The following is a 26,829-nucleotide window of genomic DNA, read 5'->3' on the forward strand; positions in this document are numbered from 1 at the left end:
GCCCACTAACTAGCTGGAAAAATAGTCCAATTTGGAACCTAAGACACCCAAACAGCGCAAAACACTAGAATCCGAGAAACATAGCAAATGTTGGAAAAAACAAAACATTACATCTTAATAATATTTGCTTTAATTAGCCTCTAACACACTTAGATTCTTCCCCTGTACTTCACTCAATTGGCCCAATTTATCCTCAAGAGGACAATATCAAGTCCAGCTATGCACAATAACTGAGACTGCTCTTGGTCTGGTTCTGGTGCAATATTGCCATGGCAACAGAAAATCACCCAGTCTCAGTACCATGCTGTCACACTGACTTCTGCCAGCACACACACACATTTTGCATTGGAATCAGCTGTTTTGTTCACCTCAGACTTTTAAGTGTTCGGTTTCAGTAATGTGAAAACAAACTGGCAAGCACGTTCCTGAAGATTAAACATTTGAAAACGACATAAGTTACAAAGCAAATAAACATAACACATATGAAAGTAATCACTCCACTTAAGAAATCCAGTGATGTGCCAAACCTTTGAATGTTTGCATTTAAAAAAGAGCTTTTGGAAGTCGTCTGTCATGTCTTACATTTATCGCTTAAGCCACACTCAAGGTTTTTTCCAACAGAGTGAGCTATTTCTACAGAACCAAAGGAGTCATTTCTATCTGAACCCCTTCTGGAATTTACTAGTTGCATTTCTGGACCACTTGACCTCCTACTGCACTTGTTCCATCATTCCTCCGTACAGACATTTTGTTCTGCTGGCAGGGAAATTAAGTTGCCGATTCCCTTTTTGGCAGGATTACTCTGTAGTGAACAGACGTGGAAAATTCAGATCCAGATAATACAAATCCAGACCAGGATTTCAACCAACCAGTTGGGTACTCTGACTATAACTCTTTAAACTGAACTCATTGGTTGAAGCAAAAACATGGTCTGTATTTATACTTTCTGGATCTGAACTTTTCGTCTCTGCTAGTGAAGCACCCTTGCTGAGCATGCTCAGTCAGCTCCTTATTCAGCCACCTCATAAACCCATTCCTGGCACAAGCGTCCCCGATGTACACCCTTCAGAGCGCTCAAAATCTTCAGATCTGCATCCAGAACCTCTCCCCATCATCTCCCACCCCTCGTGTGCATCACCTGTTTTAATCCATATCTATCTGTCTATGTAGCAGGGAAGCTTCCGGAATCCTTTCTTCGGCTGGTTTACCTTTCTCCATCGTCTCTCTCACCAGGCAATCAGAGGCGCTGACAGTTCGCATTGTCCGTGAGACCTTACCAGCATAAAAATAGCCCAAGAAAACAATTAGAAAAACAATTTGCCATTAGCTCAGCTTGGATCGGTGATCAAGCCCTGAGGCACAGTAGGGTTTGTAAGTTTATCATAGTGTCATATTGGGTAGATTAAAGGCAGCTCAAAACAGACCAGTGAGGTGAATCGCATGAAGATGCAAGAAGGGGGGGGGGGGTATGAAAACTGACTAGCAATATAATTAATCTGAGCTGAAAAAGAACAGACAGTAGGTCAACAATACAGCTTTTTATTTGACATATAAACCATTAAACAACACACAGATACTGAATTTTTCCATGGCTTAAGAGGACTGAACACATTAAGAGGGTTTGCTGTAGCAATGGCAATAACTGACATGCTTGCTGTACTCATCACTGCCACACTGAAATGAGGAGAGGGGATACCCAGGCTGCTTGGGGAGAATTCAGTGTGAGCATGGACAGTTTCCAGTTGCAACTGGTTGTCGGGGTAGAGGTACTGGTGTAGGATTTCGGGGAAGATCATGATGAGTCATATTTTGGGGGCAGAAATGACTTGTGATGAGAATTGTGTCCCCATATGAGTCACAATGAATGTGATCCATCACTGTTTGAGAGTCCTGGTGCCTTTTTCTTGGCAGAATCTCAGTTTGAAACATTGGTACCTTCTTAGATAACTTCATAATGCATTACAAAGCATCCATAATGTGTTATAATGGTCGGGTATAAGAATTTAGGATGCTTTGTAATGATAATGAAGGTGTTTATAATGCATTATAGACTGGATCTTCTGAAGTATTGTAATCAACACTATAATGCCTTATGACTGTCAGTAGAAGATGCCGTCATGCTTTATTAATCCTTATACTGACCATGATAATCCATTAAAGATGATTTATGATGTATTATAAAGGTGTCTATAATGCACGATAGATGAGAGCTTCAAGTAAAGTGTTACCAAAACATCTGGTAAATTTCCATTTATGTAAAACACACAAGGTTGTTTTCAATATACAAGGTGCGCTAACACACACGCTTTGTCACTGCTAGGAAAAAACAAAATTACTTGGGCACTTTGAAAGTTGACTTCTGGACAGACACCGCACTGCTATTACCACTACTATGCACTGGTAGGGCTGGGAGGCCTTCCTGGTGTCTGGCTAATGTGCTAATGCTTGCAAACGGTACATATTAGTCACTGACATGTGCACATGATTTTACACACATTATGCAGTGCTCGCAAACACTTATCACTGCACCTTAATTCTGCTTCGAAGCCTTCTGTGGAGCTGTAGAGGTCTAACCTCTCCAACCAGAGGGGATCTGTGTGAAAGAGCTCATGGGCGGTTTGCTTCATTCGAGTCCATCGCCCTGGGCAGACGTGCATGAATGGATGTGAGTCAGGTTTAAGCCCCAATGCACTTTCATTCCCTTCTCCAGAAATGATGGGGGGGGGGGGTAAAAGAAGGTTAGGGCTCCTCCCCTGACTGCCGTGACTCCGGCTGTATGGCATGCCAACGAGCCGTCTCCACCCGGTCCCGGCTGTACATCTCCACCCAGTGCGCTTTGCCCTCCTCTGGAGCCTCGCTGCCAATCAGGACGCGGCCCAGCATGCTGCTCTTGGTGAACACCCGGCCCTGTCAGCAGGAAAAGTTTCTCACCAATCAGGGAGCAGGGGAGGTTTAATATACATATTACACACTTAACTGCACCAATAGGAGAGCAGCATAAAAGGAAGAATATTACTGCTTTCAACCGAAAATCAAAACTGACCCTTACATAAAGTAGATCTTGGCCCCGCCTCCCTGTTCTCAAAGGGCGTCCCCTACCTGCATGATGACGAACTCCAGGACGAGCGCCAGCTGAGTGATGTCACCTTGAGGCAGGTCAAACAGGAAGGGGGCGTTCCACACCGCGTTGTACCCACTGGCTCCTTTGGTCTCCTTGGTCTCAATCACAGTCCCCTTGTGGCGTAGCTTTATCACCACATAATGATCTGTGGAGATAAGCCACCACTGAATGTTGCAGAGCTCCTTAACGTACAGGGCACATGCGGTTCACTCAGGACATTCTCTGAGAAGAGGTCAAACACTCTAATGCTTGCAGGAAGCAACCAGCGGAGCCACAGACACTGTGAATTACTGGCTATTGGGGAAACTATGGCCAGATGCCTCCTTTGCAACACAGTTGTGGAACCAGCTGCATTCTGAGACATAACCAAGGTGCTGGAATCTACTGGATCTCTGATCACGTGTGATGGATGGCAGTTTTCAAATGTATCTATACATTAGGGATTTCTGTACTCTGAAATACATTATATATTATAGGACGTTTTCTCATGACTTGTCCTAGATAATGGCTTTGTCTGAGAGAAAAAGCCTTATAAAAAGTTTGAGGTCCTTAAATGTTTGTTACTATAATGTATGCTGTCCTATGAAACTGGGTCACAGAGAAGTTTCGGAATGGGCTGAACAAGTACTGCCATTTAAACATCTATAATCTCTATTCAATACATAAACTTCTACAAGTCAGAGAGCCTGTTTATGCTCTTCACATAAATAAAACTTCACAACTTCACAAACTTTTATGTTATACTTGTAGTGATGCTGCCATTAAATAGAAAAAAAATATATATTTAAGATGTGCAGTGAATTTTTATCAGAGGATTACCATCACTTTTAACATTTACTGTAGTAATTTTTTAGACCAAAAAGACATGAAAGTGTACAGCACTGCAGTATTGGACAAGCAACTGTAAGATGGACAGATGGTTGGACCTGAAATAAGGAATAACAGCAGGGAGGCCCTGCTTAGGTTCTTGTTCAGCTGGAGGTGTGAGGGAGTCACAGGAGGGACGAAGGAGGTTCACCTGGTGCTCCGGGCATGCGGCTCAGTCTGGCCATGCTCTCGGCCTTGCGCACCATCACCTTTACGCGGTGTGCTGGGCTCTGGTACTGCAGCAGGATGAACAGCTGGCCCAGATCCCGAGGTCCCCGGCTCAGCGAATCATGGGAGCTCTGGCTCTGCGAGATATCAGGAAAACCGTGTCACTAGAGGACAGGCCGAAGACGGAGGCATCCGACTGAATGTCAGTAATATGCTGAGGCCGCTGAATGCTTCACCGGGGAAGGTCAGAGGTTAAATGCCAGCCGAATGCTTGTCAGTAGTTCGATCATCAATGTCAGGAGTCAAGAGTCAAGTAGAGTCTATAGCATAACCGTTAAACTGAACAAACCATAAACTCTGTCTCAACAAACCATAAACTCAGCAAGACATAATCATATCCCCATTCACACTGGGTATACTATAAAGCAGTGTTTTCTAACCCTGTCCTCAGCGAACCCAAGACAATCCACCGGGAGCTGAGAGGGAGCAAAAACATAAACCGTCTGGCAGGAGGGAAAAAAGTTAGACTGGCAGGGAGTTGGGAGGGAGCAAAAATCTAAACTTTCTGGCAGGGAGCAAAAATGTAAACCATCTGGCAGGAGGCAAAAACGTAGACTGTCTGGCACAGAGTTTGGAGGGAGCAAAAACATAGACTGTTTGGAAGTCCCCGCGGACCGGGATGGGAAACACTGCTGTACAGGGCATTATTTCCCTTACTATTAGGCCACCATATCATCATATGGCAGCGTTATTCATTTCCCCTGCAATCTTCTAGCTTTCTCTGTTTGCATATTGTACTAGTTGTGTTATTATATTTGTTTGTGAGGCAGGTGGGGCCAAGCATGTTACGAAGGGCACTTTATGAAAATTAATTACATATAAAACCTGTTCAGATTTTCCCTTGATTACTAAGTGCTGTGAAGAACAATGTCCCGGGAAACGTTTACTACAGCATATTTGCAAACATCAAAACGGAAATTCCCATTTAAATGTAGCCTTCTCTCCATCAGTCTGTAGACTGCAGTAGAATATGGTTCAGCCAAGACGGCCGCCAGGAACCCAAATGGAAAAGCAACCAAGCAGACCTGAACTGAGGAAATGGGTTAGCAGCTGGGCCCAGACGCCGTTAGCCCATCCGCACGCTAAGTGGTGCACGAAAGTGTCTTCTTTCAGCATGTAAACTCTCTGCACCTGGAAGTGTCACCCTACATTTGCCCACAAGCATGCCCTCCCACGCTCCTAAGCTGTAATGCTCCTCAGATATAATGTGGTGCTCACTGCTAAATGCTAGCCCCTGAACTCATATATCACATTCAAGCCATGACAAGTAAAATCAACTTATTCCTGAATATATTTATTTATAGGAAATGACCCCACACCTGCATATATATATATATATATTTCAGGAGATCCAATTCCATCCAGTGGTATGTGCTGACCTAATTAAGGACAGTATTAAAGTGGGAAATTGCCAGCACCCGCTGTTCCAGTGGGCGCCTGCCACTGTGTCCACGTGGCTCGCGGTGGGTGGCTGTCTGTCATTAAGCAGCATTCGGTTACAGCTGTAACCCAAACAAAAAGATAGAGCTGGCGGACCCTGCAGGGATCACGCGCCACACAATCGGCAGCGCCGGTAATCAAAAAAAGCGAAAATACGTCAACAATAGACGACGAAATCAAACGGGACGCAGAATAAGTAGAAAACCTTTCAGTGTGCGAATCACAAAGTAAACAGACCACTAACTGCCCTGGTAACAAGACAGACACAACTAAACTAGGACCAAAAGTACACTAGCATAACAACGGCAGTACACCTCCCTTTGCAGAAGTAGGTTTTTATCATCTTTTATCAACCGTGCATATCTACTGCTGACATTGTGCAGTAGAATCTACAGCACTGGTGCCTACAAAAGCTACAGGTACATTAGATTGGAAGCACTTTTTTTCGGTCATTAATCTTGTAAAATTGTGCTGCTACCTGGTTATGTTTCTCACCGAGCAGCCTTCTCAAAATCTGCAGCAAGTTCACATCATGACTGCATGGGAAGACAAGCGATGCTGATTTTACATACGTGTGTGTGTGGGGGGGGGGGGGGGGGTGACTGAGTGGGTGTCTGACTTCTGAGCTGCTGGCAGAAGGACAGAAATCCAAGGGCCTTGACTCAGTGCACAGCAGCACCATAATGTCCTCTAAGTGGAGCTTGCTGGTTCCTTAGAGGGCAAACCTTGGGCATTCTGCCCACCTCTGATTTGAGACCTCCTCTGTTTGCCTTCACACCACGCATGGATGTCATGTGACTTGAGGGGGAAAAAAAACAAAGCTCTTCACCTAATTCTGTGCTCTACAGACTGGAATAAGGAGCGTCGGGAATTCCCCCCGCCATCGCTAGGCCCACCCGCTAATGACCTCATCAGAATCGGAATCTTTACTGCCACATGACCGCGGCCGACAGAAACATTTGTTGGTATAACTTGCTACTGTTGGAGACAACAGATAATTAACAATTACAGAGAATAGTTACAAGACACAAGATGCACAACCTACCTCTTTAAACCCTTTAACTCACTTCATAAAAAAAAATCCATTGACAAACAGTCATATCATATCTGCACAAAAAGTGTCCTAATTTTTTTTTGACTAAATCATTTAGTTCTGTTCTTGTCATTAAGTTATTAATTGCAATTGTAGTCACTGGCTCCCAAAAGGATACTAAACACAAATGTTTGGTTTTATCTTATTGCAAAGGTGTTACTAATTAATAAGCACCCAGTGAGATTGCTTGTCGATGAACATTTTAACTCAGAACAGCTCAGAACTATAATTTGAAATGGATGTTTTACTTAATTGTACTGGTTGTTTCTAATGTGATACTAATTTGCTGTAAACAAATGAATGAAGTAATGATTTTTCTTATAAAACCAATTAATTAGCTATATTTTTACTGAATTAAGCAAGTGTCCCAAAACATTCTGTGAGGGCTGTAGATCACATACAGTATGAACGATATTTTTGTACTGCGTTTATCTTGATGTATAAATGTATCCATCCATCCATGATCCATCATTCCTTATCCTTGGCGGGGTTACAGGGGTCCGGAGCTTAACCAGAAGCTTCTGCTAACCTATTGCACATGTAAATATGTGCATGTAAATATTCAGTGTATGTAAGTTATTTATATATGAAAGCTGCTGCCAAATTTCATTGAACCCGTACCTTCTTCAGCCTGCTCTTGGCCGGCTGCAGCCCCCTGCTGTAGGTGATGGCGCGGTCGGGTTCCCAGTCCACCTCACTGCACGGCAGCTCCAGCTGGCCCACGGCCGACTCCCGGAGGCCCGAGAAGTCACGGGCGACGACAGCCAGCTGCAGGGAGCAGCCGCGCAGCTCCTCCTGCGAGCCCACCGGCAGCAGCACGCTCTGACCACGCAGCTCGGGTCCGAGGCTGCGGCGGCGTGCCAGGGCCTGCACAGGGGCAGGGCAGAGTGGCGGCAGGCTGGCGCGTAGGATGGCCCCGCCCAGGCGCCGGCCCCCACCCGATAGGCTGAGCACCGTGACGGTGAGGGTACCGCGTGCTGGCGAGAACAGGAGGGAGAATTGCAGAAGAGGGGCTGGTCGGGTAATGCGGTCGGTGGGGGTGGGTGCAGGGGAGACGGTGGGCTCGAGGGCCAGGTATGAGGATAGGGGGGAGCCAGTGGCGGCTGTCAACCGACTGCGCTCACTGCACGCTAGGCTGTCGCCCATCACTGTGTAGCGCCGCTCGACAGCACGGCGCGTCCTGGAAACCAGGCCCAGCTTGGGCACGGCGGAGGGCAAAGAGGCACAACCATGGCGGTGCAACCGGGGGGCGGAGCCAGAGGCCGCGGGGAAGCTCAGTCGGCGCAGGGGGAAGCCTGTCTTTCCCAGATGCAGGCCCAACTCAGGTGGGGCAGGCGTCTGCGACTCGTGCACCGGCGTGGTCTGGCAGCCAGGGGGCGCCGAGCCGTCGCTCCTCGAGCACGGACTCCCACACACATCCCCATCCAGCTCCTCGTACTGCTGCCGCACGGGTACAGTAGCCACCACGGGGCTGCAGAGGTCCTGTGGCGGGGATGGGGGGGCTTCCTTATCCCCGGACGTGCGGGACTTCCGTCGACGCCAGGCCAGGAAACAGCCGAGGAGGAGGCAGAAGCAGAAGACAGCGAGGGCGACCCCCAGCACGATCTGCAGGTGCACTGAAGGCCGGGAGAGCGACTGACATCACATCACCTGTGTCATTTGACCTCACAACTCCCATAATTCACCTCCTTTTTTCTCAGCAGGCTCGCTGGTGCCAGACAGACTGCCCGGCGTGAACGGATACGCTCAGGACTGATCACGTATGGCACGATAAACTCAATGTCTCGTATCGATCCTCACCCAGCAGACTGACACAGCAATTATCATACTGTTCATCTGTGCTCGTCATTCGAACGTGTTATTAAATTACACAGGAAATGTCCACAACACCTAATCAGAACTAATGATTCCCCTTCGGGGGTTTGATCTAAAACAGACCAGCATGACTGGTCTGGCTCCTGTCCATTTCCTTGCTTCCTGAAACAATGACTTATATTGAAACAATGACATATTATAAGGCCTAATTATTTTCAAAGCTTGTCATCATACAAAGACCAAAAATTACTCTAATGATGAATAAGAAATTCATCCACACCTATGTCTCATGTTTCATTACAGGGAACCTGGACTATATTGGATGGATTTATGAGACAGGGGACACCCTGGATGGGATGCCAGTCCATTGCAAGGTATTACAGATAAGTAGTGTCTCTTCAAACATGATATGAAATTGAAATTTTATATTTACATATACTTTATGTCACAGATACTTTGGTCCAAAACGACATTCAAGTGTAGAAAATTGGACATAATAAATACAAGGATATCAGAGTCCACTAGGTATAAGTGCGGGCAGGCTTCCAGTGAAAAGAGAGCGGCCCATACGGAGATCGAATCCGGGACCTTCGCGTTATTAGCATCACGCTCTAACCAACTGAGCTAACCGGCCATCTGCAGCAAGTCAGTCTCTAGCTCATAAATATTGTACTTGTGATTTTTACACAATTATACGTAAAAATTGTATTTTATCACACATAATGGTCCACTTCTTGTTTTTTTAACGGTATCTTTATTACAATTGACATCTTTTTAAATAGCACTTAATATCGTCGAATTTTTGCTTATTAATTTAAAAATGACCCGATGTGACGCAAAAGTACCTTCCTTTACAGTGTCTATGACGAAGTTTAAGGGCGCAAGGCAGGGAACAACTCAGAATGGGGTGCCAGTTCATCACAGGGCACACTCACACACCAGTTACACCTGAGGGCAATTTTTGAGCTACTGGGGGAACTAGAGCACCCGGACTAAACCCCACGACAATACGGGGAGAACATGCAAACTCCACACACAGGGAACCCTGACTGAGACTTTAACCCAGAGCCTAAAGGCGTGAGGCGACAGTGCGAATCACCGGACCACCGTGCTGCCCCCGCAACAGGGAAAACTCAGACCCGCATGGTTTACGCCTTTAAGTAGCCTAAGTATTAAACCAAATACCTATTTCTGGACATAAATAAATAAATAATTCCGTCCACATATATAGATCTCAGATATCCAGGAACGCGTTATTAAAAGAAAATAATTTACAACTATTTCAGGATAAAGAAAATATTCAATGACTGAAAAATATACAATAAAAATACAATAATATACGGTTCATTTTAATTTATTTTCTGTTAATAAATTGCTACACATCACGAAATTTTGCTTGATTGAACCTTAAATAAAAAACAAATGACATAATAATAATATAATCATTATTAATATTATTATTAAATAAATAAATAAATAAATAACGAGCGACATATTACAGTGGCGCGTTAATTAACTGCAAACTGGCTTACCTTCTAAGTGCACCATTTTCATTTATATTCAGAAACTCTTCACTATGGGTGTATGCTGTGTTGAATTAATTTATGAGCCAGGCTGAAACTTGAAATCATCCTTTCTGCTCATTTCTGATCGTTCGTTCAGATTCTCACTTGGCAAAATGAAGCGTGGTGCCCTGACTCGCGCTCAGCCAATAAGCGCCCCGAAAGGTGGGCGGTCATGAAACCGGCACACGTGCCGAGCCTCAGATTCTAACACCTTGGCTTGTCTATCACCCCGATTTATTATCATCGGACATTGATTATCGCCCTTTAGTTTTAAAAAGCTGGAGAATAAGAAGAGTGCATGTGCTGGGAAGTGTGCACTTTCTGCAAATTTTGCATATGGGAACGTGAGATTCCCTGGAGATTGGTCAACTGTGTATATAGCCTAATGTTTGAAAAAAGACGCTCCTTACGCAGTTCGCATCGAAATTGTCATTTCTATACCAATGTTACTGAGATAATGGTTGCCAAAGTAAATTTAGGAATAGCTGTTAGGGATCCGCCACTCACGATACCTTAGCCCTGCCGACCCCCCGTGTGACTCATCGCCGGCGTGCAGACGGCGTTGTTTACGCTGTCTGTCCACGGTTCTCAGTTAATTCTGTATTAAATCGCATAGGCATCCGCCCACATGGTCCGCATTACTTAGGGACTGTCAGCTCCAGTTAACCCCTGTATTCCACTCTGCCCCACACTGTCTCCATGCCATAAACACACATCAGGACAGCGTCTGCTATGCCTGAAAACAAACAAAAAGCTTGTCAAAAATAAACCAGTGTGCCGACCCAGATCAGCAATATCGCATTTCGGCATGTGCCCAGGGGCGCCAAGCTGAGTACCCCCCATCCCCCATAAACTACCACCTCCCATTCACAAATGTCTTTCAACAAGTTAATGCTAATATATGTAGTCAGGTGCGTATTTTGAGCCACCAATCAGCTGTTTCTGATGTGATGTCATGTGTGCTGTTCCCAGGGGCACTTAATACCCATAATCCAGCCCTGCCAGTATACCCTTCTATTACATGGGTTATGTGCTATCATTTCTCTAGGCCTTCCTCTTCCTAGAGGCAGCAGGCGATGCAGTGGAAATGAATTTTCAACTACATAGCTGTAGACCCCAATCCCACAAGTGGAAGTGCTGTGACACCTTCAGGAGAAGAAGTCCGATGTTTCTGACAAAGTCATAGGCTAAGCAACAAGTGTGAAAAATCGCCACTGTGCACATCGGAGCCACTTTCTGCTGCTTTGTTTGAAAGATCTGATTGTATCTTTTCAATGGTTGCTACCAGTTTGACGAGGAGTCTAGTTACTCATAAGTGACAATGTTTATTAGCTTTACACTAGCAATTTGTATGGTCATTTTCTGCAGGTCTTCTGTGTCACATCACATCAGCATGGGATTCCTACATCCTAGATTTTGCAGAGAAAATAAATTACTGTCTTCACTTCCCTCTCCACAGTCTTAACTAACAAACCAAAGTTATGAACAATATGGTAAATTCACACAGCCCCAGTTCTGAAATACAGTCTGTAATTCAGCACTCTGCTGTGAGGCAACATAGAGGAATACCAAGATCAGTCTGTAAATATACACGATGTCTCTGCCTGCAGATGCACTGGCCTGTATCTGATGACATCCATCCATCCATTTTCCAAACCGCTTATCGTACTGGGTCGTGGGGGGTCCGGAGCCTGGAACAACCCAGGATGGGGGGCCAGCCCATCGCAGGGCACACTCACACACCATTCACTCTCACACACACACCTAAGGGCAATTTTAGCAACTCCAATTAGCCTCAGCATGTTCTTGGACTGTGGGGGGAAACTGGAGTACCCGGAGGAAACCCCACGACGACATGGGGAGAACATGCAAACTCCACACACATGTGACCCAGGCGGAGACTCGAACCCGGGACCCAGAGGTGTGAGACAACAATGCTAACCACCATGCCGCCCCATCTGATGACATCTGAATGACTAATTACTGCAACTGTGAGCACATTTTGCTCTCACATGAATCCACCGCTTCTCAAATGGGAGCACAAACCAATAGTTTGCTAACACAGACGTGTGACTCGTGACAACTTCTGCATGACAGCAGCAGGTCAAGTCACATTGCGTCTGCCTGTTTTTTTGCTCCACATCCTTCTCTAATGGCGCGACTACAACATCAAAGGAATATCCCATAATTAAAATGGTTGTTGTGATCGCTTGTGGGGGCGGAGGCTACCATGTTTTTGCTGCCTCCCAGCTTCTTGCCAGACAGTCCACGTTTTTGCTGCCTCCCAGTTTCCTTTGCCAAGACAGAATAGCACAATCTCCGCATTACTGCAGACACTGCACTGATCTGTGTGTCAATCTTCCGCTCCCTTCTTCCCTCACTCTTGTACAAGACCCTGAGATACTTAAATTCCTCCCCACCAACTGGACCCCCTCCGCAGCCAGAGTGGAACCTCCTCTCCGGTACCCCGGCGTAGACCTTCCCAGGGAGGTTGAGCAGTGTAATCCTCCTGATGTCGGGACACATCCTCCAGCCCCATTTCTTAAATATTGGGACCACCACCCCAGTCTGCCAATCCAAAGGCACTGTCCCCGACGTCTATGTAATGTTGAGGCGTATCAGCCCTGCAACATCAAGAACTGTCAAGAACTTAAAAGGGTGAATCTCAGCCAACCCCAGAAGCCCTCCAACTGAAGAGTTTTTTTTTGACTACATCAGTGAGTTTAGCCCTAGACATGGGCAAGTCTCCTTCTGAGTCTTCCGAACACAGCCCTAGTTCCTGGGCCATCTCAACCGGAACCTTTTGTACAAACTTTTTCATACCATTAGGCAATTCAAAATGCTTTACAAAAGGATAAAAAATACGGTAAATGAGTAAATTACAATAAAATGACAGAAGACAGTAAAATGGTAGCTAACAAATACGTAAAATGAAAAAAATATATAATGGTATATAGCAGCATTTCAACCTAACTACACTCCCCAAAACAATGGAGGATGAGCAGGTTGTTTTGTCAGTTATATGTTAGTTACTGAGGCAGATCTATCCAGTATTGGTTCAGAACGGACTCGGCATCTTATTTATACCACCCGCGACATGTATCATATATTATTAAATCTGGCCGTCGTTTCGATATTTTGTTCCACAGTAGCATAAAACTCTCCATTGAATATTAGTCTAGCACAAAAGCGACACCTGCTGTTCGTCCAGGGAAAGTGCAGTTAAATGCGGATTTACTTTTAACCGTTAGAAAGAATGATGGAACAAGTATTTAGTCCTAAATGCATCTGAAATATTTTCTGAAACCCCGGCCAGTCTACCACAGGGAACACACCAGTCACTCACACGGGCAATTTAGTAACTCCAATTAGCCTCAGCATGTCTTTGGACTGTGGGGGGAAACCGGAGTAGCCGGAGGAAACATGACGACATGGGGAGAACATGCAAACTCGAACCCGGGTCCCAGAGGTGTGAGGCAACAGTGCTAACCACTGCACCACCATGCTGCCCTAAAGAACAAACTAAATGTTATTGGTTACTAGCAGAGAGTGTCAACCTGTCAATACAAAGACAAATGTGTCCATAACAAAACTCTTCTGTGTTCGTGTTAAAAAACACTACATATAGGCTATGTTTTAAATGTGAAGCCCACGGTAAAAACTGTATTTTGATCATGATGTCCCTCAGAATTTGCCACGTTGTTGACCCCAGTTATTAGGCCATGGCTGTATATTCAGCTTTCGCATTTGTACTGTAAAAGAACACTAACTTATTGTTAGTGTCATTATCACATTTCGTTTCAGTTTGAGCTAAGTTCAGGTTAAGCTAAATGGCACCTATTTTTGGTGGGGGTGGTACTAAGTGGGACGGCAAGATGTCACTAGCAGATATAGATAAGTAGTGAGGCCTTTTATCTGTGTTAGAGGGAAGCCTTGATTACCTTCTGTAGAAGCAGGGTTAAGAGGGGGTCTCCAACCTTATATTTACAGTGAAAATTATTTTACCATGAAAGTAATCTGGGGAGTTGCATATTTGGTACAAGATTTTATACAGGAGAGGGGGGAGATGATGGTAAAAGTAGTTGACCGTCGGCGGGGGTCAACCCTGCAGCATGTCGTGACATTGCGAGTGCATGAAATACGCTAGAAACAAACACAATATTTATCTGATTTCTAAAAAGCATTAGGCCAGATTCTCGTTGGCTCCCCCCGCTGATTAGAAGACAGGGTTTAAAGCAGTACTCATATTTACACAGGGGCTGTTCTAGGCTTTTCACCAGGGGGGGAGCAAGCTGAGAGGGTCCAACCAGTCATCCAGATAAATAATTTTGCAAATTAAAAAGAAAATTCTTATATTTCCCCCCTAACAGATTTGTATGTTTTTCGATAGATTTGTACAGGTTATAGATCACATTAAAGGTTTTGAACAAAAAGTTTACTACTACCGGTTTTTTAGTTCTGCCATAAACTAAATGAATTTCAGACAAACATTTTTGAAAACGTTTCAAAGCTTGATTCAGTTTGATTACAAACTACTATGATTTTGCATGTGAAAAGCAATTCCCACTTATGTTATATTACTGTAGCAAAAAAGCTTATTCTTAAGGAATGGAAGTAAGCTGATCTATCATCGTGAAATGTGGCTCAATAAAATGTTGAACCGACACTAAATACTGCAAACCCAAGTTAATTCCCCACCTGTTTTTATTGTTAGCCTATAAAAGAAGGTCAAGCTGTCCTCCTCTTCTTTTTGGTGCCATTTTCCCTTCACGCGTTCAAAGCACAAACTAAGCTGGTACCATTAAAGCGCGCCTCTCTTCCCGTGTTGCGTTGGGTCTGGCACAGGGTCTCACCAACGCTAATCTCGCTGGAGCAGGTGGCTGTAAAACTACTGCAGGTGGGGGAGCGCGGGTGAAAAATAAACGGCCCGTCTGGCGATTTATCTAGTTCCCTCCAACTTTTCTAGTCGGAATTCTAATTTCATGGGGTGTTCCAGTTCAAATTTCAAGAAACCCCCCCTTGTTAACCCCTCTTCATCCCCCAAGAGATAGTGCTGCAGGTGTTGTGAGATTACGTAGCATTATGCAGCATAATCTCACAACACGTGCAGCACTGTCTCTTCGGGGGATGTATTTTATATGATATTTTAATTTAATTACTGTCTTGGGGCAGTTGGCAAGGATAAGGTTCCTAGTACAAACAGCAGGGTTGGGGTTCGGTTACCTGTGTTTACGATCATTATATCGCCACCACATGGTTAACGGGTCATTTTTTCCAGTGTCATCACATTTTGCAAAAAAAAGCATATACAATACACAACTAATTTGCAAATAGTTAAAAACTAATGAAATTTGCTTTGTCCTGTGATTCTCAGGTAGTACTACAATTTACACTCGGTTTTGATTACTGACTCACATATAGCTTCTAAAGTAGCAAAGGAAAACCAATTTTTCCAAGAAATAGATAAATAAATCATATAAAATACGCAAAGGGTTAAAACCTAACAAAAGCTGCAGTATCCATTGAGACTCAAGTAGTAGTATTATTTGCACCCATTTTGAGCTCACAGACTCCCATAGCCTATAAGCTACTGGAAAAAAAAACATATTTTGCGCAATTTAAAATATTAAATAAAACACAACGATTAAAATGAGTAAAAGTCGCAGTGTCCACTGTGTGTACGGTAGTTCTACAATATGCACCCATTTTGGAGTCACTGGGTCATATGGCATGGAAGTTATTGCAAGCAAATCAATATTTTATTGTTCTTGCAGTAATGACGGTCCCTAAATGAGGAGTGCGAGTTGATGACGCCTAGCGGCAGTGAAACACCGTCGCTAAGTCTATCGAATATCCAACCTAAAAACTAATTTCACCTCGATTGAAACCAGGGGTAACTGAATTTCTTCTAACGCCTGTTACTCCTATACACGACATAGCAGACGCCTAGGGCGCAAACTTCACTTTGGCAATTTCACTTTGCCTCAGACTGGGGGAGTTAGTGGTGATGGTATCGAATAGGACCACCTCTGTCATAATGTATAATGTGGAGGCGTTTCAGTTGGACGCCATAATTATGCTTGAATAACCGAGGAACAGGACAGTCTCGGCTGGTTTATTAACAATCTTTAAATTGTACGGCTGACTAAAGAAATAAATGGAAATCAAGAAAAAAACATCTTTTGTTTTGTTTTACCTATGCTGGTTTTTGTCATGGGTCGCCAAAGGATTCGACTTAGCGCAGAAACCGAGGATTACGCTGAACGCAGAAGGTAAATGAAGTATAAAAAAACGTATCTACGTTATATTCACATTTACGGCACTTGGCAGATGTTCTTAGATAGAGAGACTTACATAGGCTTGTCTGGCATACCATCACACGAAATGTCTTTAGAGGGTTTAACTGTCATAATTTACACCCAGTTTTAATGACAAAACGTTTCCCTGTTGGGTCGAAACGATATATTTATCATCAGTAGTAAGTAAATACATGTATATAGAAATATGACGGTAACAGGTGTTATGCTGAAATAGGTATCCCTGCCAGCGAAAGGAAAGCTCTCTTTTATAAGTAAACCCATAAAACGCATGTAACACATCATACGACATTGTATTTTGTTAAAATACAGATATATAACACAAAGTAAATAAAATAGGTCGCTGATCTGAAAACGGTTTGTTACTTAGGCTGTAACGCTAATGTTGATATTAATAATAGTTCAAAACAGCAGACATGAATGTGGCAATATAACGCTTGTTTCATTACAAGTGTGTATCGGATGCACAGTAAAACTGGTCTTTTCACGAAAATAAATACGTCTTGCTGTTTATATTCGAGATAAGTTTATACTCGCATGCACACGCATTCACACGTATGTAACGATTTTACCTTGTAAATAGTTTGAAGGGTTTGCAAACAACCCATACGCATTTTGATGCAGCTAATTTTAGGTTTATAATACAATAATATAGGTTTGCCGTAGGATTTCTTGCGTGAGCGTGAAAGTTGCGTGAGAGTCTAATAGGGATGATCTCTGACCAAGGCACTTGTTACATTAATAAGATCCGAAGAACACTTGACTAAGAAACTAAAATAAGAATTCGAACTCAGAACTCTTGATTTCCATGTGAATGTACGTGATTATAGGCTACCGGAATTGGTTGTGGCGATGTGTGAACAGTGGTCTTATAGCTATTTTGATTAATTCTTTGCATGTAGGATTCTTGAGGTTAGCTGCTTTTAAAAGTCATGACACGTTTTTTAAGTTATGATTCATATTGTGCGGCATGGAACATCCACATCACTCCTGAAAACAAGTTAAAAAAGACCATGGTAAACCGGGAGCAGCAGACATTATTTCCTCTTCTCATGAACAGGCAGTCCCTAGGTTAAGAACGTAGGACTTACGAACAACTCGTGCTAGTGAACGAAATGCCCAGAAATCCCATTAAATACATGTGAATTAGCTTCTCAGTGCTAAATGCGCACAGCGTTTTTGAAGAATGATGAAGCTGTTCACAGTGACTCTCTTCCTCTGCACCTGAAGGGCTGAAGCGTTCAGAGGCCACGGCCGGGCAAAAGTCTAATAATATGATTCATTAGCGCAACTTCAAATGCATAAACCACTTCGCAGTTGTCTTTTTTCATGCCTGTAACGATTCAGGCTGCTGGGTAGGAAATCTCTGAGGGCCGTTTCTCTTGTGCTTTCACAGATGAGATCCCATTCTTCAGAAAATACTCTCTGGGGGGTCATCACAGCCGGGTAGAGCTTCTTCAGGGGCCATCTAACAGCACCGTCTATGTTGGCGTTGACGGCGAACTCATCCTTATTGATTTCAAGGCACATAAGCGCACTCAGGTAGGATAGATTACAAAGCTGTAATACTTGCCTTCAGACTCTCTCCTGGAGTTTTGCACCAGCTTCTGCGCACAATTTCAAATGCTTTTTATCATGTAGACTGATATATTTGCTTATCTTCAAGAAAAAACAAATGCATCCGGAAAAAAAGACATGGAACTATGGCATTTTCTTGCTCATGTTTAGCCACACTGATTCCATTGCGTCTAATTGCAGATCGCTTTGAAATACAATGTCACCTTACTGCACAGACATCCAAAAGCACAGTCCCTCCTTGTATGTGGAACCAACGGAGAACCGCTGTGCAGCACCGTGGTATGCTAGGTGTTTTCTCTTACCGATTTGTCCTACTGTTAGTTTTGGTTCGTCTGAACATTTTTGTTTCCCTCAACACAGTCTATGGATGTGATGAACAGCAGTGCACCTGTTTCCGCCAAAGGAATCGCCCCATTTGGTGTGGATGAACAAGCGCCGTCTTTGTTTATTGGTAAATTGGCTTCTAAAAAGCCTCCTTGGGGTGGCCATGAGCAAAACAATGTCTTTTTTGCATGTCCCGATCGTGGGCATGATCTGTACAGTCGTCTGTGGACCAAAATGGAAGAAGTCGGTGTTGCTTTTGAGGGGGAGGAGGTGGGGGCAGTAAGAATCAAACTGCCAACACCCAGATATCAGGTTTCCTTCTTTGATAATGACCAAGAAGGACCAGCACAAAGAAAAGACACCTTGAAAAGAAAATCCAACATTAAGAACACTGACCTGAAAACGTATAGCTTAAAGTAAATATTTTGATGGTTTGTCTTCAGTAATAATGAGAATCAAAGGCAATGCCACTGATCTGATTTTAATTATTTTAAAAGAAACATAGTAGTAGCTGCCTGGCAAGTGGTTATTATTTTATTATTTCATTTTACGTAGTTCAGAGATATGTCGAAGGGATCCAGTATTATAACAGTAAATATTTGTTCTTTTTCGCTTTTTAATTGCTAACAAGCAAAACTTTGTGGGAATGACAGTGATAGCCTGTTTGGAGACCCATGTTTTCTCTGCCTGTTTTAGAGGACGAACTGTACACCACCGCCAATTATGAGAAGTCCGGTGGCAGGATTGGAATTCGTCGCTGGAATGTTGGGCTAATGGGCGGCATCTGGTCAAATCAAGAAAACACCCATGGTAGATAGGGGGGGTCTCTGTGTGCAGTCATTCAGATGATGACTAGCTGTAGTTGGCAGTACATCAGTAATAACAGTTAGTTTAAAGGTCACAGTCAAACTTTTGTTTCTTCTGAACCTTTGGGTAAATTTGGGTTGGTTTCAATCCTACCAAAGACAGCCTTTGTGACGTAAGAAAACAGAAGTATTTTTTTCATTGTATGTCACATAATTGAGTTTTTTGGTTTTACTAGGGAACTTCACGGTGTATCTGTGTGGGAGGTGTTTTTTGGTGGGTTTAGAGTTTGATGACTACCTGCTTTGTAGCCCAGCCCTGTGCCCTACGTTGCCTGGGAAGGGTTCTGTTGTGATCTTGTCCAAGATAAATTGTTGCAGGATGGATGGAACTTCATGGTAAATGTACACATGTAGCTGCTGTCTGAGGGTCCAGCATGGGGTGGTAGGTTATTAAGAGAAGCCTTTCCGCTTTGGGCCTCCTTAGACCTGAGGTACGTAGCACTGGCGTGGAGCGGACCCAGAGAGGATCAGCTGCAGGACAAAGTGTACGCCTTCGTGTTGGAGAAGAATCGAGACGCCTCGTGGGCGGCTGAGCTCTGGATCCCTCTTGTCACACAGATTTGCAAAGTAAGTATCCCCCCCACCTGCTCCACCCACTGCCTTATATGAACTAAAGATGGCATTTTCAAATCTGGTTTCTTCATCACTGAAGGTGAGAAAATGGGAATAAGAACCAAGAGTCCTTGTCTACATGGATTCATTTATTATTTTATTATTATTTGATTTAATTTATGACTTCTTGGCAGAAATGTTGAATAGGAGCACAGAGCCAGGTGGGAAGATAACTTATCTTGGGTGTTTGATGTGAGTGTGAGCATATGCCAGTCTTACACACCTTATGCTGGGTGATGTAAGTTCTATGAATTACGGTGTACTGTATTAGTTGTAAATTAGTGTTGTTAGTCATTACCATACCAGACCATACCATACCAAACCAAACTAAACCAAACCAAACCAGACCAGACCAAACCATACCAGACCAGACCAGACCAGACCAGACCATACAATACCAGACCAGACCAGACCAGACCATACCTAGTATTGTAGTATTTGTTAAACCAGTTACTAATTCTAAGAAATGGATGATTTTGGATCTTTTTTTTCTTGGAGCAAAGGCTCATGAGCTACAATTGAAAGTCATGATCAGGCATGTTTATTACTAAAACTTTTTAGTGAGCACTATGATAGACACAAAAAGCACACCGCTTTATCAGGCAGATGGTAACCTTGTAAACATTCTGGACGTGTAGGGGCTGCTTATTTATGATGGACTGGGCTGTGTATGTGTGCTGTGGACCGATTGGTTTGGTGTGACTTGGGTTATTATCCAGCTTTAGGCCTTAACGTCCCGCTTACACAGAAACGGTTATTGTCCCTTCCTAGGCCCCAAGGTGACACTCACTGATAAAGCTTTCTCTCCTAAGCAAGGTCAGCACGTGTATCTTCACTCCTTAAATATTGTGCCGGGTAGAACTAATGATTTCCTAGTTTTAATGACCCGGTCCAGGATAAATGGTTGGAAGATGGTTGGACTGATGCATTGTTTTAATGAGCCTTACAGACACTGTGCTAATGATGCTATATTCAGGTAAGTTGATTAAGTGAGGATATTGTAACGTAATGGGTAATGTTCCCACATATTAGTGGTACAAATGAATGCTGAGTTTTCTTAGATCAGTGTTTGCCCATCCGGTCTTCAGGCCCTCCCAGCTGTCTGAGGGTCGCCGAGGCCCAGATTGGGAAACACTGACCGAAACAGAGCCAGACCTTGTTTACCTGTGGCCTGTGCTAGATGGATCGTGGTGGCCCGAAAAATTGCCTGCAGAAGTCCTGGACATCCCACCTGAGGGCCCGGCTGTCATGCGGCGTCCCTGACAGAAAGCTGTACTTCAGCAGACTGGTGGACGTGACCATCCTGCATGCAGAACGATGGAATGAGAGCCGAGTGTACGCACTCTTCAACGATGGCTGGTATGGCTTCACCGACCCATCTGTGCTCCTTGTGTTGCATGTCATGCGGCCTGAGGCAACGGTCAGCACACTGCAGAAACACAGTCTGCAATGCGTGTCACCTGACAGGAAGCATCTTCTTTGAGGCAATGTTCGGAAGGGTGTGGATTAGTTCATCTTTTGGTCAACTTGAAGGCCAAACGCAAAAAAAAAAAGTACATGTGGCGTTACTTCAGAACGTGATAAAATCCTAGATGTTGCAAACAGAAAACAAATGGAAATTGCAATGTGTGCCCCAAACCCTTGAAGGAAGTGAGCTGCAATATACTACTGGCTTGATTAGTATCAGAGCTGCGGGTTTCACTAGAATTTGCTTAACATAATTGTGGTGTTAGGTGGGGGTGGGGGTGGGTGATGAGTCATGGTTTCACGGAAAGGCCACGTCCAAATCTTCACACATGAGCTATGTGATGAAAAAAGGGGAGCAACCTGGAGATAGATCCGCTGAGAGGGGGCACCTGGATGGAGGACAAAGGTGTCATTCCAAGCATGTTCCGAAGGCTGGAGGCCCTGAGCTTTTATATAATATATAACAACAAGTGTGAAAATATGTGTTAAAAAAAAATGTCAAATATCACATGTAAATACAAAACATTGCAGGAAATGGAGCTTAAAATGCAGACAAATGACTGAAATGTTTCGCTTCTCGTAGGAACATGTCTGCAGTGTGCATTTATACCTTGGGTGACATCGACCGTGTCTTCGCAACATCCTCCTTCAAAGGACTCTCAGGCCAGGTTCCAGATCCAAGGCCCGGGATGGTATGGAAGTCAGTGCTGACTATTTTATTCAGGCTTAACATGGTTTCACCTACCAAGAAAAATAAAAACAGGGGTTTAGGCGGGGTAGCATGGTTTATGACATGGTAGGACAGGTTTGCATTGAACGCAAGAAAACAAACACATATGTCAAAATGTTTTCCTGGAGGGTGGGGTGGGAGGGAGAAACTCAGAAAATGGCTGAAACAACCTGCAAAGCAAAAAAAAAAAAATCATGGTCACATGATTGCCATCTTAGTCTCAGTGCTCCTTCTTACACTTACAAATTACATATGCATGTTTATTGAGGATATAGAGCGGCACTCGTAAAATATATTTCTCTGAAATCCAGGAGAAAAAGTTTTTTAGTTTAAGCTGTTTTCATACATTAAGTGTTGCGATGGTGTAAGCACACCGCAACACATATAATGTCACCTTAAAGCCCTAATCTCCCTTATTAAGCAACAACAGCACTTAATAGTACCAGATGGGCCTGCAGGGGGGTTATATCTATGAAAGGTGTATATGTGTCAGTCAATGACTCTCCTGTCCTGTCACCCAGTGTGTTACTGACAGCACAAAGCTTCCACGAGATGTCCTGAAAATGATGATGGAACGGTTGGAGATGGAGGAATGGGTGAAACCCGTGGGTGACAGACCTCTGATCATTAGCAGGCACCAGTATACGCACATTGAAGCGGACAGTGTGATGGCTGTGGACGGCACCCAGCACCGTGTCCTGTTCCTGGCCTTAGGTCAGCTTCTCCTCTGTATACTTTACCAGCTATTCTTACCAGCTCCTGCAGAAAGACCCATTTCATATAAAGAGCTCAACATTGTTACAAACATGCATTTTAAAAAGTAATGTAACCATTTCAGCTGACACTTGTTATGTAACTTTCAGTCAGGGAATGCCTTCACTGATATTGTACAGGTTGAAAATAATATAAAAGTGAAGTAGGAACATTGTTGTTCCTCTTCCTGTGTCTGTTGACCTGTAATCGCAACATGCAGTCGCACTGGCTTTTTATGATGACTGTTAACACAGTGACCCATGTTTCTGACCAGTGGCATAGTTATCTGCATCGAGGTTAGTTTTCTCGGAACATTATGCCTTGTGGTGCTGATGCATGCATATCACGAGCAAAATTTGTATTTGTTTATCTCACTTGAGCGCCTTTGAGGGAAGCAGCTTGGTGTGAAAGTTCAGCTGATGCGTTTACAGGAAATGAAAGATGTCCATAAGTAGCCATGTCTGCAACCAATTGCCCTTTGTACGTTATATAAAAGGAAAATTTTATGCAGCGACAACCAAAGTACCAACCAAAATAGATTCCTGCCACTGGTACCTGAACAACCATTGATATTTTAGAGATGGATCCCTAAGGGTTTAAAGACTAGTCATTTTTATTTCATTGTTCTGCTGACACTTTGTTTGATGGGTCAGGAATTATTTTTCACTGTGTAGGTGTTGCCCCATTGTGATGCTTGTTGGAAACTGGATAAGCCCCAATGCAGACAGCCTACTGCATTTTGCTGAAACCATAGTCTTCGTCTGTACTTCTGTCCACAGAGGATGGGCGTATCCACAAGGTCCTGGAGGCCATGGGCCGGTTCTTCATCATAGCCGAGCTCAAACTCTTCCAGCAAAAGACTGTCATCCATAACATGTTGCTGCAGAATGAGACGGTGGGTTTCAGTGGGGGCCGTCTACCAGGCATCCTTTCTGTGTTTGTCGTGCCATCAGGTTGCACACAACAGGAAGTGTGCTGCTGCTGCAGCCAGCGCAGGTTTAGGTTCTGCACCATTTCAGCATGACTCTTGTTTGACGTGGCTTTAGTCAAATAAAGCAATTTCCATTTATTTATAAAGCTAATCTTTCTAGTGATTGCAATATTAATATGACATTAATATGGTGCTGTTGACTGCCAACTCCTTGCAGAAGAAGCTGTATGTCAGTAACAGCACAGAGGTGTTGGAGGTGGACCTGCATGCTTGCAAGAACTATGGAACTCAGTGTGAAGATTGTATCCAGGCCCGGGACCCCTACTGTGGCTGGGATACCGCATTAATGACATGCACCGCTGCCTCCAGGTACTGCTGTAGCTGCTGTGCTCGCACCCCAGTCTCACCTCCCTCTTCCTTGGGGGGGAGGGAGAGTTATTTTAAGTGCTGATAGTTTTGTGGTTAAGGGTCTACACTCATGAACAGAAGAACCTTTGCACCTCTGAGGTGGGTCAGCTGACCTGGTTGAAAGGTACATATCTAAGTTTCCAAACGCCATCCTAAGCTTTGTGGTCCGGCAAGCACCGCCATTGGTATTACTATCCAGCTCAATGTCAATGCCCTCATGCAATTTCCAGGATACATCCTAGATAGTGCCCAGTGCACCTGTATCCCATGACGTTCATGAAGGGCTGAGCTTTGGCTCAAACGTGTCCGTTCTCTAGAGGTAGACGACCCGGCCTAACTAGCAGCTAGAATCAGTGCTTTACAAGACCCCCCCCCCCCCCAGTTTCCCATCGGAATAACAGAACACAGTCTAACTGATTTCTGCTCTTGGACCTGCCCCTCCTGCTTTCAATTGTTGGGTATGGAAAAATGACCCCCACATCAAACGTCCCACCAGCCCCCTCAGGTGGGGGGTGGCAGAGTGCATGAAAAGCATCTCTCTCTCTTTTGTGCAGCTCTAAATGATCCACCTTTTGTCTTTTGGACAGTGGAACAATTCAGGATGTGAAGCATGGACATTTCCGTAGCTGTAGAGGTAAGGCGTAACACAGGGATGCCAAACTCTGATCATCTAAACTTGTGGGGTTTTTTTTTTTTTTTTGCACCTTCAGCAGTTCGGCCTGTAATGCAGGAGTAGGGAACTTGATCCATGGTGAGCCGGTGCGGGTTTTTGGGATGGCCTGTCAATCAGCCAGTAATAAAGGAGGGGTTCTCAACACAGGTCCTGGGGACCCTCTGTTACTGGCTGATTTATAGGCCATCCCAAAAACCCGCACCGGCTCACCATGGATCAAGTTCCCCACCCTTGCTGTACTGGCTTTATTGAAGAGATTCAAGGAATAACCTCACCAGCAGAGGTGGAAAGTTCAGGTCCAGAAAGTACAAATCCAGACCAAGGTTTTGATTCAACCAACCAGTTGCGTCTCTGTGACTCTTTATGCTAAACTGGTAGGTTGAAACAAAACCTTGGTCTGGACCTGAACTATCCACCTCTGCTCACCAGCTATTTCAGCAAAAAGGCTCCAACCTCTCAGGTAACAGGTTTGGGTCTCCTTTTTTGTGTAGAATGAGTGGGAGTCTTTGAATGATCTATTTTAAGACATATTGAATGCCAGTCTTAGTTAGTGATGCAATCAAACATTATTAGCATTTCCTTGAACTAGATTTTGAACATGCAAACTAAAACCTTTACAGAAAACCCTAAACTTTTTTGTGATATGTTCACTCAGTTGCTTGTTTTGGCGAGTTGAAAAGGTGTTATGCAAAATTCTAATGTAAGCAGCTACTCTCACAAAAATATAAAAGGGAGCTGCTGAGATACATATAGATCTGTGTTTCCCCATCCAGTCTTCAGAGACCCACAGTTGGTTCACATTTTTGCTTCCCCCAAGCTCAGAGGACCGGATTAGGAAACACTGCCCTAGACAAAAGTCCAGTTGCAGTACTTTGTGGGTATTCAGCATGAATGGGAAGTACCTAGACGGACTGTCATTGGATGATAATCTGCCAGAGAAGGACCAGGTGAAATGCAAACACTGTGGTGAACCTGGAGAACTAATTAATACATGAACAATTTCAACATCCAGTCAGGAGTAGTTTTGCCTAGGGCGGAGACGCGCTCAATGAGAGTCAAGGGTGTAGATTTGGGTATAGACAGTAGGGACATGTCTCTACTAATATTGTGGGAGTGTTTAAGGGGGTGCGGGGGTTGGGGCTGATTTAGTCTCTAGCAATGTTGAAACCAAACCTACCCCCCTGTAGAGGGTACAAGTGTTCTTTTGAGATGTTCCTGCTTTATGTGCTATGTCCTCATTTTCCCACATAATGGGCACTGAAAGTAGATGGATAAATAGTCAGGAGGTAAACGGCTAAAAGCCGAAGTTCAGCCCTACGTGTCCTTCCTACAGGCCTTGCTCAATCTTCAGCGCTCCACGCTTCGCCGCTCGTGACGGAGGTGCCACTCAAGGCCGCTCACTTCCTGAATTGCCCCATGCGATCAGGCCACGCCAAGTACAACTGGTACTATAACGACCATCCCCAGGGCTGCGTGCACACGGAAAAAGACTGTTTGCTGCTGATAAAGACAATGGGCCCAGAACACGACGGCAAGTACGAGTGTAAAGCCTCTGAAGGGGGCTACGAGAAAACGGTGTCCCTGGCTCAGCTGCGGACTGCGGGCAAGGCGGCCGGGCTGGCCCCCCCTCTGGCTGGAGCAGTGTGCCTCCTGTCCTGTTTCACCTTCTTCCTGTAGTTCTCGCTTCCCTTAACCCACTTATCACTTTGCCCAAAAGTATGTCAAATTTTCTTTCCACTCTTTTCGCAAACAGTGCACTGAACTTAAAAACTTCATACATAAACACAGGCATACTTCCATTCCAGACTTTGATCAGGTGGCTGGAGTCAGATTTTCAATGCAAGGCAAGTCTGTATATGCATTGTCATGTAAGTTTTATTCTCTTATCTGTAGGATTTTGATATAGCTAATATATACACTTTTGATATGGCTAATTTTAGGTTTAAAATGGAATAAAATATATTTGACATAAGATCTCTTGCACTGATTACAATTCCCACTTCATCAGCTACCCTCCCCCTTCCACTGAAGCCAGATCACA

The 26,829-nt window shown here is 44.2% G+C and overlaps 2 protein-coding genes across 2 annotated transcripts; one reads left to right on the forward strand and one right to left on the reverse strand.

The window, feature by feature from the left end:
- Window positions 1-1,541: 1,541 nt before the first annotated feature.
- LOC125704046 (synaptotagmin-5-like) lies at window positions 1,542-10,233 on the reverse strand. The gene is made up of 5 exons (XM_048969337.1): window positions 10,097-10,233; window positions 7,371-8,365; window positions 4,140-4,293; window positions 3,100-3,266; window positions 1,542-2,907 (listed from the first exon to the last, which is right to left on the reverse strand). The coding sequence occupies exons 1-5, from the start codon at window positions 10,110-10,112 to the stop codon at window positions 2,740-2,742; spliced, it is 1,500 nt and encodes a 499-aa protein (XP_048825294.1). The 5' UTR covers window positions 10,113-10,233; the 3' UTR covers window positions 1,542-2,739.
- Window positions 10,234-15,985: 5,752 nt separating this feature from the next.
- Window positions 15,986-26,760, forward strand: LOC125751884 (semaphorin-7A-like). The gene is made up of 13 exons (XM_049031282.1): window positions 15,986-16,401; window positions 17,843-17,988; window positions 18,205-18,303; window positions 18,385-18,475; window positions 19,045-19,158; window positions 19,639-19,781; window positions 21,007-21,185; window positions 21,877-21,985; window positions 22,545-22,737; window positions 23,556-23,671; window positions 23,925-24,076; window positions 24,703-24,749; window positions 26,122-26,760. The coding sequence occupies exons 1-13, from the start codon at window positions 16,287-16,289 to the stop codon at window positions 26,463-26,465; spliced, it is 1,848 nt and encodes a 615-aa protein (XP_048887239.1). The 5' UTR covers window positions 15,986-16,286; the 3' UTR covers window positions 26,466-26,760.
- Window positions 26,761-26,829: the final 69 nt, after the last annotated feature.

This window comes from Brienomyrus brachyistius, chromosome 11 (assembly GCF_023856365.1).
Source record: "Brienomyrus brachyistius isolate T26 chromosome 11, BBRACH_0.4, whole genome shotgun sequence".
Lineage (NCBI taxonomy): Eukaryota > Metazoa > Chordata > Actinopteri > Osteoglossiformes > Mormyridae > Brienomyrus > Brienomyrus brachyistius.

Excerpts from the sequence above, each read along its gene's own strand:
- LOC125704046 (XM_048969337.1), bottom strand. Across the intron at positions 3,267-4,139 it reads CCGCATGCCCGGAGCACCAG|ATCATTATGTGGTGATAAAG; the intron begins GTGAACCTCCTT and ends TTATCTCCACAG. Across the intron at positions 2,908-3,099 it reads TGGAGTTCGTCATCATGCAG|GGCCGGGTGTTCACCAAGAG; the intron begins GTAGGGGACGCC and ends TCCTGCTGACAG.
- LOC125751884 (XM_049031282.1), top strand. The coding sequence starts at position 16,287 with ATGGAAATCAAGAAAAAAACATCTTTTGTTTTGTTTTACCTATGCTGG. Across the intron at positions 17,989-18,204 it reads AGGCACATAAGCGCACTCAG|ATCGCTTTGAAATACAATGT; the intron begins GTAGGATAGATT and ends GTCTAATTGCAG. Across the intron at positions 24,077-24,702 it reads ACATGCACCGCTGCCTCCAG|TGGAACAATTCAGGATGTGA; the intron begins GTACTGCTGTAG and ends TCTTTTGGACAG.